Source organism: Balaenoptera acutorostrata, chromosome 2, assembly GCF_949987535.1.
Source record: "Balaenoptera acutorostrata chromosome 2, mBalAcu1.1, whole genome shotgun sequence".
Taxonomy (NCBI): domain Eukaryota; kingdom Metazoa; phylum Chordata; class Mammalia; order Artiodactyla; family Balaenopteridae; genus Balaenoptera; species Balaenoptera acutorostrata.
The window spans coordinates 29,693,800-29,707,755 of NC_080065.1; the positions used below are offsets into that span (position 1 = coordinate 29,693,800).

The window sequence follows — 13,956 nt, forward strand, 5'->3', positions numbered from 1 at the left end:
AACAAAATGGCCCCATGGGCCCTTTCCAGTTTGAAACCTCCCTGATTCTATGCTGTGCGGTGAAATGCGTGCCAAGGAGGAACTTGTCCACGTGAGGCTGTGTGGTTCCAGGTTATCTGAAGGGCTGTGCTTTGATCCCATGAACCTTTTTTCTCATGTGACGCCTGTATTGCTGCTGCTTGAGCCTGAGATAATGTCTCAGAGGAGATGGCGGAAGTGGCCGCAGGCTAGCCTCTCCCATCAGCTCTGTGCTTTTCTGCATTTCAGATGCCTGGGACAGAGGACCCCCAAGATGCAGGCGGCCCCGAGGAATCCAAGGGGCCCTTGGAAAGTCCGAAACAAGGAAACAGTAAAATGAAGCTCAAGAGTCGTCTTTCAGGTATGTGGACTCTTTGCCTGATACGCCTGCCTGAAATGGAGCTTCCAGCCTCAGGAGTTCAGGAAGATAAAGTCATTTGCAGGATGAGCTCTTTTTTTCCTTAAAACCTCCAAATTCTTTTTCCTTTTGATGGTGCATGCCCCGGGCATAACAACCACCTTCAGCCTGGCTGCCCATGTCAGTATTTTTATTTGAGTCATAATGAAATGAATGTCAACATCTCTGTTTGCCTTTGCTTAAACATAAATTTCCTGTAGTGTTTGGTTCATTTACTTCAACAGGATTAAGGTGACCCTTTCACTGTGGAATACTCCTGATGGCCTAGCTTCCAGCAAACATACCTCTTCCTCAAACCCCTGGTCCATGGGAACCTGGGGCAAAGAGCTATTTATTTAGTAGCAAATCTGCATCTCAACTAAATGGGGTAGGGGAGGGGGAAATGGGATGGAGGTGTAGTTTTTGTAACAAATAGATTCGACATTTCCTGGGCATATCATAGCAGCTGGCCTAGGCCCTGAGAGAGAAAGTCAGAGGCTGTGTGTGGGGACTTTTGTGGGTCTGAGGCCCTTTAGCCTTGACAGGCTCTTTCTATAGAAAAAGAGGGGAAAAACCCGCAAATTATACTTCATGGCTGCACTGGTATAAAGATACAAGCTGGATTCATTATCATCTATTAATTACTATTATGTTCATTTTTTTTCTCCTGAATTTAAAAGAAATCAAAACATTTTTGCGGGCCCCTAGAAGTGGCATGGGCCCTCAGCAATGTGTCTGCTGGTCTCATGGAGAAATCACCCCTGGCTACCCAGCAGTGAAAGACATCTGGTCTAGCAGGAAAAGCAAGAGTTTGGAAGCTTGGTGGAATCAAGTTTACCCCTCAGCTCTTGAGTTACCTTATGACCTCGGGCTGGTTATTTAACCTCCCTGAACCTCCACTCCCTCACCTAAAAAAAGAGATTATCATCCTGACTTTGAAAGGTTGAAACAAACAAAAAACACGCATAAAAGCACCTAGTACAAAGCATGGTGTATCGCCATCCCCCAGTATGTCAGTTTCATCTTCCTGCTGTCTCTGGCTGCCAACCAAGAGCATCTCCAACCCACATTGCCTGCCCCCTACTATTCTCAGGTAAGGTGGCAGGTTTAGGACCATAAAATACATCCATTAAAAAAAAAAAAAACACTCAGTGACAAAATGAATTGCTTTGTATTTGTAACTCAGAATAATTAGATAGTGTCTATCTGACTGAGTGTTAGGATATGGGTTTGCAACAAAAAGCAATGTGATGACCAGAGGCTGATAAGACTAGAGGGAAAGCTCATGTTGATGGGCCTCACATGGAGAGAACGAGCAGCTCCCCTTCAGCCCCGAGGAACAACTGAGAGAAATACATCTAAATCCTATGTGTGTTTGCGGTGGGGAAGGAGGTCTTTAGGTCAGCTGTCTGATCAGCACCTTATAAACAGTTCCCAGGGGAGGGTCATAGAGCTCTGGGGAAACACAGGGACCTTTGAAACCAGTGCAGTCACATTCCTCATTTTATGGATGTGACCAGAGAAGTTAAGGGGATCCCAAAGGTCACTCATTCAGTCTGCCTTCCAGACAGAGTTCTTCCTACCCACCCCTTGGCTTCCTGAGGAACTTGGAGAGAATCCCATTCCCCAGTCTGGGGCTTTACGGATACAGATGTGGGGAGGGGATCCTAGCTGACCACCTTCCAGGTCTATGATTCTCCATGTTCGTACTATTAATTTAGAATGTGCAAGACATTTGGCTGAGTAGTAAATCCAGAACTGGCTACTGTTTGCCACAAATGGATGCCACCCTCTCTTCCTGTGTTTTTCCTAGACATCCAAGGCCATAACAAGGAAATATAGTAGAAGAAGCACATGCACAAAGTCAGGAAGAACTGTGTGCAATTCCCAGCTCTGCCATTACTGGCTGTGTGACCTGGGACAGGTGACTTAACTTCTTTGGGTCTCAAACTTTTCACCTGTAACATGAGGGTTATAATTGCAAATCAGTGTGAATGCCTTCTAAATGCTGGGCCTTGTTGAGAGATCCAGTTGAGCGAATGCATATGGTACCGCTACTCTAAACTGTGGCAGCAGTAGGCCCTCACCACATGGTAGCTGCCACTGTTATGACTGTCATCGTTAATACCACATTCATCATTGTCATTTTCATTATCATTATCATCGTTCTCGCTCCCTCTCAAGAGGGGAAGATGCTTGAATGGGTTCAGATAGGAAGATTCTCAAGAACTTGCAGGTCATGATAAGGCACAAACAGGAGGTATGAAGACTGAAATCTCTCTGAGTTGTGATACTGGGGGAGGAGGCATCCAGAGGATGCAAGATAAAGGATGGCTGGTACATTGGCGGGGCTTGGTAGAACATAGGAGGAGGAAAACCGGGGTCTAGGCTTGGGACAAAATGTGTGAGAAATACTTAGGGACCATGGGGAAAAGAATTGGTTAGAGAAGTTTTTGGCAGCTGTTTTTCTGCCTCAGCTATCTGAAAGATCCAATAATCCAACAGTAACAACGATTCAGTCCAGCAGAGAGATTAGAGGGAAGGAGATTCTTGGCATGGGAGGTGATGGTGTGGGCAAAATTGAGTAAAACTTCAAGTGATAGTTATATGCTTCCCAGTTTGGGAAAGGATGTGGGTAGAGGACAAATCCTCTCCTTTGAGGACCAGCAGGCTAGAGCAATGAATTCATGTAGCAGGATAGTGGGAGCTAAGACTGGAAAAGTAATTTGGAGGCACGTTAAAGAGGCTTAAGGAATTGGTTCTCCATTCAGTGCTTTGAAATATGTTCAGTCTAAAGACATTTGAATGCAGGAGATTTTAATGTGATCACCTCCTAATTTCTGTGTCCTGTAAACCTGGATATTTATTTCATATTTTCTTAAGCGAGTCACTCTGGTATTCACATATCAGTATATTATCTACAGACACTACCGTATGTGGTTTCTCTTCTATCAATGGCAAGTGCTTCCCTGTCAGCTCAAAAGGAATTTTCTTCTAATAAATCTTTTTCAGATGAGTAAGCATGCCAAGATAGATTAATCTGGTCATGAATTATTAAGTCATGAATTATTAAGGAGGTTCTGTAAAGAGTTTCCAGCCATTTCCACTAAGATTTTGGCCAGTCTGGCTCCAAAATGACTAAAGCGATTTCATGGAACATTTTTCCTGATATTCTAACCAGAGTTTTCTTTACTTCATACCTCCTTTTTTGCCAGCAGGGTCCCTTTTAACTTTGGTATTTTTGATTTATCCATGTTAATGCCTTAGGTTTGTGAAAATGAAAATTTTTCTTTTGATTGCAAAGGAATTTCAGGTGTTTGAAAACCTGAAATTTGTATCACAAAGTTAATATGTACCTTTTGAAAAACCAGGCCTTTAGTGATGTCCATTATAATATAACTGTATCAGCCCTGTTCTAACTTTTCATCACTATTAAAAACTCATCAATATATTATATATTTTTAAAAGAGTACGGAATCATCTTGTTTTATTCCATGAAAAACTTCCTGAGAAATTTTTAGATAAATTGAAATTTTAAGTCATCAAATGAAATATTACATAGTCTAGGAGAATTTGATATTTCAAAGAATCTATATGTATATATAGTTATATACACAAACACATACATATACATGGCTCTCCGCATATATATAGTATATAATATAAACATCATAATATGATTATAGCTACATTCAATGTAATTGATCCATCATTTAAAATTAAAGTCCCTTAAACCCTCATACACTGTTGGTGGGAATGTAAACTGGTGTAGCCACAATGGAAAACAGTATGGCGGTTTCTCAATAAACTAAAAATAGAACTACCGTATGACCAACCAATTCCACTCCTGGGTATATATATTAAAAAAAAACTAATACACTAATCCAAAAAGATACACACACCCCAGTGTTCACAACAGCATTATTTACAATTGCAAGATATGGAAGCAACCTGAATGTTCATCAGCAGATGAATGGATAAGGAAGATGTGTGTATATATACAATGGAATATTACTCAGCCATAAAAAAGAACTAAATAATGGCATTTGCAGCAACATGGATGGACTTGGAGGGTATTATGCTAAGTGAAAGAAGTCAGACAGAGAAAGAGAAATACTGTATGATACCACTTATATGTAGAAGCTAAAAAATACGACCAACTAGTGCATATAACAAAAAAAGAAGCAGACTCACAGGTATAGAGAACAAACTAGTGGTTACCACTGGGGAGAGGGAAGCGGGGGAGGGGCCATAGGGGTAGGGGATTAAGAGGTACAAACTATTAGGTATAAAATAAGCTACAAGGATATATTGTACAACACAGGGAATATAGCCAATATTTTATAATAACTATGAATGGAATATAACCTTTAAAAACTGTGATTCACTATATTGTACATGTGTAATTTATATTATACATCAACTATACTTCAATAAAAAATAAATTAAAAATTTTAAAAAGATTAAAGTCCCTTAAATTATCTTATTTTAAAATAGTGTATAATATAAACTAAGTATGATAAAGATGTCTTTAAAAATCATTACTATGATGATTTCTTAAACAAGACACGAGTACTAACCATAAAGGGAAAATATATGTTGTTCTACATTAAAATTATGAACTTCTGTTCATCAAAAAATACCATTGAGAGAGTGAAAAGGCAAGTCACAGACATGGAGAAGATATTTGCAATACATAGATCCCACAATGGACTCATATCCAAAATATATTAACAATAAAAAAAAAAAAACTCCTGTAACTCAACAGAGAAAAATCCAATAAAAGAATGAGCAAAGAGGGCTTCCCTGGTGGCGCAGTGGTTGAGAATCTGCCTGCTAATGCAGGGGACACGGGTTCGAGCCCTGGTCTGGGAAGATCCCACATGCCGCGGAGCAGCTGGGCCCGTGAGCCACAATTGCTGAGCCTGCGCGTCTGGAGCCTGTGCCCCGCGACGGGAGGGGCCGCGATAGAGAAAGGCCCGCGCACCGCGATGAAGAGCGGTCCCCGCACCGCGATGAAGAGTGGCCCCCGCTTGCCGCAACTGGAGAAAGCCCTCGCACGAACCGAAGACCCAACACAGCCAAAAATAATAAATAAATAAATAAATAAATAAATAAATAAATAAGAAAATCCTTTAAAAAAAAAAAAAAAAAGAATGAGCAAAGAAAAAAAATAATAAAATTTTCTAGTAGTCCAATTAAAAAAGTAAAAAGAAAAAAAAAAGGAATGAGCAAAAGACTTGAACAGCCTCTTTACAACCTTAAAAAAGAAAAACAGCCAATGAATACTTGAAAAGAAGCTCAATCTCACTAGTCCTCAGTGAAATGTAAATTATGAACCACGGGGAAATACCATTATATATCCAGCAGAGTGGCTAAAATTAGAAAGACTGACACTGCTAAGTGTGACAAGGAAGTGGAATAACAAGCACTCACACACCCTGGTGATCCTGCGTGGTGAAGGGGAACACATACCTGTAACCCAGCCACGCCTCTCCTAGGCACATCCAACAGGTACGTCACAGAATGTCCAGTAACAGTATATTCTAGATCGGGGTCAGCAAGCTTCTGCCCACAGCTGTATTTGTATGGCCCACAGATAGAAATGCTTTCTACATTTTTAGTGCATTGTGAAAAAAATTTTAAAGAATGTGTGACTGAGACCATTTGTGACTCATAAAGCCTAAAACATTTACCATCTGGCCTTTACAGAAGAAGTTTGCTGACCCTTATTCTAGATCTGAAACTGGAAACAAATCAAATGTCCATCAGCAATAGAATGGATAAATAAATTGTGCTGTGTTTATACAATGAAATAGTATGCAGAAAGGAGATGAACAAACCATTGGAATGCAGCAACATGATGGAATTTCACAAATACTAAGAACGAGGAGCCAGATACCAAAACAAACATATTGTATGTGTTCATTTATATCAAGTTTGAAAATAGGCAAAAGTGATCTGTGGTGTTAGAAGCTGGAATAATGGTTACCCTCGGGTGAGGGGGTTAGTGGCCCAAAAGGGGATTTGGGGATCTGGTAATATTCTGTGTCTTAGTCTGGATGTTTGTTATTGGCATATTCATTTTGTGAAATTTCATGGAACTGTATGTACCCTTAATGATTTCTGCCCATTTCTGTAAGTTGTTATACTTTAACTAAAAGTTTGTTTCAGTAGTCATTGCTATACATGGAAAAAGGCATCCCCCAATCATGGAACTATACCAGCCACAAAGTGATATTCCTCCAACACTAAGAAGTCATCTACTGATAGCATTCTCACTATTGTTTATTGCCTTATCAACCACAGCTACATCTTACTTGGATGAAACATATACATTGCCCCTTTTTGAAGCTGTTCACTTCAAAAACGAGCACTTTCTTCAGAGTCTGGCATTATGGCCTCAGCACCCACCAAGCTTATGCAGAGCTTGATGGCAGAGTGCAGTGAGCTGGGTGCTTTGAAAGTATTGAAGTATTGGACACCAGGCCGTCTGAGCAACCATGAATGTGGGTGGAAATCAACAAGTTTATACCTATGCATGTTCTTAGGATTCTCTTCATTCTACATCAAGTCATGTTTTCCCTCTGTTTTTTCAAGGGGGTGTGCACCGTCTAGAGTCTGTTGAAGAATATAATGAGCTGATGCTGAGAAATGGGGACCCCCGGGCCAGGATGTTGGAGGTCTCCCGAGATGGCCGGAAGCACTCTCTCCCCCAGCTCCTGGACTCGACGGGCACAGCGCAGGTAGTGCAGCACCGTGGAGCCCCTGGCTTCCTTATCCAGTCACAGCTACTTGGTTAGGGATGGAAGAGCATGTTTCCAGCCCTGGGTCTCCAGATTTTCTTTTATTCTCTCGGAGACCAGCAGGAGCTTCCGTGTTCTGAAGGCCTGTCCGTCTGTGAGGGCCAGGGGTGTTCAGGACTAGGGATATAGCATAGTCCGTGAGATCTGTCCAGGGAGGCTAGAAGGAAGTAGTCAGCCTAATATTTGAAAATAGAAGAGAAGAAAAAAAACCTTGATCCTCTTTCTACTGTGTGTTTTGGAAACGAGAGCTGCTTTCAACTGCCAGGAGACAATGGCGCCTCACGGTCTGTGGCGAGAACCACCATCTCTTGTTTAGTGGGTGTGTCGTGTGTCAGCACAGCCTGGTGGGTGGGTGGCTGTGGGGACGTGTGAGGGAGGGAGGCGGTGGGGTGTGCCTATGCTGTACCTGGGATCCTACCTGTTACACAGTAATGACCCAAGCAGCCAAGGTCAGAAGAGGCCGCGAGAGGGCGGAGGAAGGTGGGGATGTTAATATTCCAGGGCCCGTCCCCACCAGAGCTCGGGGCTCCATAACCCTGCGCAGGGGCTGCTCCTCAATTCCGTCATCCTCAACCCAGTAGAAACTGGGCAGACGTCTCATAACCCCGTTGGAGGCAGGCTCAGTCTCTGGGGAACTTGTGGAGTGTCTTTGAGTCCTGGCACCATCGGCCAGAGCGCTCAAGAGGAGTCACTGGCATCTTGTCCCCAGGCCTGCAGTGAAGTGGAGAGGGGGGAGGAGGGTGTGGCAGTAGTGACACCTGTAAGTGCGTGGGGACTCAGATAGTTGAGTTCTAAAAGACCTGCCTCAGGGCATCTGGGTTGGGCCCTTGCTTTTCGTGTCTCACCTTTTTACAGATAGGACAACAGAATCCCAAAGAGGCTGAGTATTTGGCTCCAAGCAATGCACCAGAATCCCTGCGCAGGGAGTTTTGCCTGACCAATAAAATTAAAAAGTGCCCGTGTTTCAGAGGCAGCTGCTGATTAGGCTGTCTTGTGTTGAATCCCCCCAATGGCAACTTGAATTGGGGCACCGAGCAAAAGCAGAGCAAAAAACTTGCATAGGGCCTGGTTAGAACTCCTCCAGACCCGTGTCTGGAGACAAGTCTGGGGCCTGTGCAGAATGATCCAATTGGATCAACAGAGGCAGGGGGGAGATCAAGAAGTCGTAGGAGAGCCGCGTTATCAGACGATTTTAGTTAATGAGGAAGGTGAGAGCGGATCTGCTGCCATCATGGCCAAGGATGTCCAGCATTGAGGTGCTGAGTTCCTAACTGACCTGCTGAGGAAACCTGACCGTATTTATAGCCCAGGAATACCTATTGCTTCTAACCAGGCTTCTAGGAACCAGGAAGCACAGGCTAGTGAAGATTTTAAAGAAGAAATTTTTTTTTTTCCTCTTCAAGTTGTTCTTTCCCCTGTCTTCTCTTCTTATTTTCTGCCTTTTTTTTTCCTCCCAGGATTCACCTTCCTTCCTTCCTCCCTCCCTCCTTTCTTTTCTTTTCTTTCTTTCTTTTTTCTTTCTTTCTTTCTTCCCCCCTCCCTCCCTCCTTTCTTTTCTTTCTTTCTTTCTCTTTCTTTCTTTCTTTCTTTCTTTCTCTTTCTTTCCTTCTTTCTTTCTTCCTTTCTTTTCTTTCTTTCTTTCTTTCTTTCTTTCTTTCTTTCTTTCTTTCTTTCTTTCTTTCTTTCTTTCTTTCCTTCCTTCCTTCCTTCCTTCTTTCTTTCTTTCTCTTTCTTTCTTTTTCTTTCTTTCTTTCTTCTCTCCCTCCACTAAAAAGTATTGTCTAGAATAGAGCTATCCAGTAAAGCTTTCTGCAGTGATGGAAATGTTTTATGTCTGTACTGCCCAATATGGTAGCCACATGTGTCTTTTAAGCACATGAAAAGTGGCTAGTGAAACTGAGCAGTGCATTTTTTATTTTAATTCATCTTAATTTAAATATAGATAGCCACGGGTGGCTAGTGGCTGCCATATTGGACAACGGAGGTCTAAAAATGTAGTGGGACCCCTGAAACTCTTCAGGAGAACAGTGAAGCATGCTGGCCTCTGGTTGCCAAAGGGGAGATGGAATGAGGTGCTGCTGGAGGTTGGTGATCAGAGAAAGGTTCCCTTATGAGTCTGCACATGAACCTCTGTATTTGAGAGCTATGTCTGGCTATTTCCATGATGGTTTTGGTAAAAGGGTGGTAACCTGGCCAAGCCAATGTCATTTTTTTAATGAATCAGAGTCTGGGAGGCCAACATGGCTGACAGGTAATTTTGTAAAACAGCAAAATACAATTGTTCTAAGTTGCCAAGAATACGAAAATATCATTAGCAGATATCTCATTTCTAACTTTGAATGTAGAATATGCCAATTAAGGATAAACTATTTTCTAGTGTCTCTTTTCTCATATTAAACATGAAATGATTTTTTTGTTTATGCTAGAATATCTGTGTCATTTAAGCAATTTATTATTCTAAGAAGAATAGCGGGGCTTCCCTGGTGGCGCAGTGGTTAAGAATCCGCCTGCCAATGCAGGGGGCACGGGTTCGAGCCCTGGTCCGGGAAGATCCCACATGCCGCAGAGCAACTAAGCCCACGCACCACAACTACTGAGCCTGCGCTCTAGAGCCCATGAGCCACAGCTACTGAACCCACATGCCACAACTACTGAAGCCTGCGTGCCTAGAGCCCATGCTCCTCAACAAGAGAAGCCACTGCAATGAGAAGCCTGTGCACCTCAACGAAGAGTAGCCCCTGCTCGCCACAACTAGAGATAGCCTGCATGCAGTAACGAAGACCCAACACAGCCAAAAATAAATAAATTAAATAAATAAATTAAAAAAAAAAAAAAGAATAGCAAGGAGCTAGATTGTCGCAATGCTTTAGCAAGAGATTCGTTCAGTCTCTTGTTATAAATAGTGCACCCTGCTTACACACATGGATATGGTGGGTGATGGACAGGAAAAAGAGATCGAGATTTTGAGCTGCTGTGTGCCAGGAAGGGAAAGTGTGGCTTGTGGGAAAGTATTTTATTTTCCAAATGTGAGGGATTAGAACTAAAGCTGCTGCAGTCTCTCAGCGGGATCTTTTATACTAAATAACAGTTGTCTGGGTTTGCGGTTTGGGCTTTATAAGAAACAAGGGCTTGCTGAGTTTTGAGTGAGTGAATTAAGCTTAAAATGGTGAGATACTTTCTAACCATGATTGTGAACTTGGGATGGGGCGAGGGTGACTTCCAAGGGAGAACCCGAGCAGAGGATGGTCATTCTGTGTATCTCCGAGGCCTCTCGGTTTCCGGTTCCTAACTCCAATCCAGAAGGCGAGAAGTAGGATCTGTGGAGTAGGGTCAAGGAAAGAGCAGCCCCAGGTGGTTGCCAAGCAGTTCTTTATGTGGGGGGAAGAAAGCATGACAGTCAGTGACAGTTGGGGCTGTTCCTTCAATGTTCTTTATAATAAACTATATTTAAGCCACTGGACCAGATATGGACCAGAGGGCAATGGCTGTCTAACACAAAAGACAACTGAGGTTTTCCAAATCTGAGTATATTTTTATGCCGGAGTCCACAGCAGGATGAGTGAGACTACCTCTGACCTCATGTGCCGACTTCTAGGAATACCACATTGTGAAGAAGTCCACTCGCTCGCTAAGCGCTACTCAGGTGGAATCTCCTTGGAGACTCATTCGGCCGTCGGTCATCTCTATCATTGGGCTGTACAAAGAAAAAGGCAAGGTGAGCTCCTTTCTGTACATTGTTTTGCTCTCCAGGTAAATGTTAGCATATATGTTTTAAGTGTTGTTTTTACATGAAATAAAAAGTAAAATGTATAAAGAAGAATAGATTAAGTGGTCTTTGGGTGGATTTGATTGGATTCCCTGGCATCCTTTCCTGTGGGCCTCCAAGTGACATCATACCATATTTGCCCTGATGATTTCAGGAGTCACCGCCTGGCAGCTAGGGCACAATCAAGGATGGGGTAAATGCCCCAACTTTTACCACTATTGAAAGAAAGTCAGACCCTGCAGCTTCAGAGACTAATCCCAGTTATCCTTTTGAATGAATTCCATGGCATTGCCATTATTATAAGAGGAATAGTATAAATAATTTGATATTATACAAAAACAAAAGAATAAAACAAATATGGCACCTGCAGTGTGAAATGACTCTCATGAGCTGTTAGTTGATCCATGTGAAATTGACATCTTTGGAGATCACAGATTGTCAAATCTAGGCAATTTCATATGTTTACTTAAAACTTTCACCCTTTAATGTAATGCATAGCTAGCACAATGCAAATGGATCTGAGGAGGGAAATGGTGAAGGGAACACAAATTTGACTTTACAGCTAGTTCGCTTAACTCTGAGCCTGTTTGGGAAGGACACCTCAGTTAAATACTACAATGAGAAGGGTGCCCTCAGTGAAATACTGCAATGGGAAAGGATGCCCTTAGTTAAATACCACACTGACAACCTGGACCCCTACCTCCTTTGCGTGTAGGGCCTTGGCTTTAGCATTGCTGGAGGTCGAGACTGCATTCGAGGACAGATGGGGATTTTTGTCAAGACCATTTTCCCAAATGGATCAGCTGCAGAGGACGGAAGGCTTAAAGAAGGTAGGAGAAGGCCTCCTGGTGGTCCTCAGTGCAGTGAGCTTTGATTCCAGGAGGATCTGCCTCCGTGCAAGACGTGAAGCAAATGGCACAGCAGCTAAGTCTGTGGGCTTGGTAGTCAGGTAGACCTGGGCTGAATCCAGCACTTACTACATCATGACCTTGGACAACTGATAGAACCTGAGCTTCACTTCCCTCTGCTGTAAACTTGGGATATTAATACCTACCTTGAGGAGTTCTTGGGAGGATTAAATGAGACATTATGTGAGAAGTGGCTTGATATTTTTATTTGGGTCTTTAAATGTGTCTTGTCCCCTGGGTCTTTGATTGTGTTCCTTGCCTTGAAAATTCCTGAGAGTTTGCAGTGCATTCTTGCTTCGGGGCTGGAGTACAGAAACATCTTTTACATGCTCCGTAGCACCTACCATTTTGCACACATGTAAACATACTAGACAAGCACTTTTTTGCTCCCAGCTTTATTGAGATATAATTGATAAACTGTGTGTATTGAAGGTGTACAACATGATTTGACACACATATATTGCAAAATGGTTGCCAGACAAGGTTAGTGAGCACCTCTGTCACCTCACATAATGACCTTTTGTGCGCTCGTGTGGTGAGAACATTTAACATCTACTCTCTTAGCAATTTTCAAGTATATAACAGTCTTGTTAACTATAGGCCCCATGCTGTACTTCAGATCCCCAGAACTTGTTCATGAATCCTGATTTTTCTCCTCCTTTTTCCATACTTCCTGCATGGAATGATTGAATCCCACTATTTCTAGTTACCTTCAAAAATGCTGTGACTGTTCAGTTCAATTGGTCCAAAGATAGGTGCTGTTGTGTTTAACCAGCTTATTTTCTTAAAACTGATTAAGAGTGAATTGGAGCCTCCTTTTTTGTAGGTAGAGCAATCCCAGAAGCCTGTGTGCTAACGATAATCTGTGACCGGGCTTAATTTTTTTTTAATTAATTAATTTATTTTTGGCTGCGTTGGGTCTTTGTTGCTGCTCGTGGGCTTTCTCTAGTTGCGGCGAGCGTGGGCTACTCTTCGTTGGGGTGTGTGGGCTTCTCATTGTGATGGCTTCTCTTGTTGTGGAGCACGGGCTCTAGGCACGGGGCTTCAGTAGTTGTGGCACGTGGGCTCAGTAGCTGTGGCTCAGAGGCTCTAGAGCGCAGGCTCAGTAGTTGTGGCTCACGGGCTTAGTTGCTCCGCGGCATGCGGGGTCTTCCCAGACCAGGGCTCGAACCCGTGTCCCCTGCGTTGGCAGGCGGATTCTTAACCACTGTGCCACTAGGGAAGCCCAGGCTTAATATTTTGATGGCAGAATATTTATTTCTGTCTCAGAGGAAGGGTTAACTCCCAGGTGGTGTTTGTGTCTAGTTTCACAACAATGTAAAATTTCAGCCAAGCCTTTTTATAATGGATATGCCATGTGTTCACTTGATTGACATTCATCCTGCAATGCCAGTGGAATGGAACAAAGTGGAGGGGAAAAGAAATCGATAGGAGAGGTTAACAGCACTTGCTTCTCCTAAATACTGTATTTTCATATGTATTCACTTACAATAAATAGAAGTCATCAGAATGGATTTCCAACCTGTTGGATGATCCGTATTTTAAGTAATCTTGCAAAGATTTTTAAGAGCATGAGCCATTATGTTAATGTCTCCACCCTTTTCCCAGGTGGCAACAAACCAAAAACCTTGCCTAGTTGAGTAATTGGTTATACCAGGTGATTTTTAAACAGATTATTTCACTTATTTTACAACTTCTGTAATTGCATTAAAGAGAAGGCATATAACAAATGGGTGGGGTACAGCTACCTTTTTAAACTCATATACAGGGTTCCTTTAATGGAATACCCCACGTGCTCCTGGGATTGGCTGTTCATGAGAGGAGAAAATGTGTGTTCTTAGGCTGCTTTGTACATTGTTGTAAGTAAAGGGAGTTCCTCTTCTGTACCATACTGCTGTGCAAGGTTCATCTATTCTTCTCTCTTGCACATCTTTGTAGTGTTTTTGATGAACTGCTATTCCCAAAAACAGACCATGTCACAAGAGTACAAAACCGGAAACTAGCTCTGTTAAGTCAACAGGATGTCCAAGTTCTTTTATGTTCCCAGCAGACACTATCAAC

The 13,956-nt window shown here is 42.6% G+C and overlaps 1 protein-coding gene across 4 annotated transcripts in view; it reads left to right on the forward strand.

Moving 5' to 3' along the window:
• Nucleotides 1-13,956, forward strand: part of PDZD2 (PDZ domain containing 2) — a 372,691-nt gene that overhangs the window by 317,239 nt on the left and 41,496 nt on the right. For all 4 annotated transcript variants that reach the window (XM_057540562.1, XM_057540563.1, XM_057540564.1 and 1 more), the window contains 4 exons: nucleotides 268-379; nucleotides 7,016-7,161; nucleotides 10,817-10,936; nucleotides 11,703-11,817. In XM_057540562.1, the coding sequence (XP_057396545.1) occupies nucleotides 268-379; nucleotides 7,016-7,161; nucleotides 10,817-10,936; nucleotides 11,703-11,817 (493 nt within the window). The remainder of the gene's footprint in view (nucleotides 1-267; nucleotides 380-7,015; nucleotides 7,162-10,816; nucleotides 10,937-11,702; nucleotides 11,818-13,956) is intronic.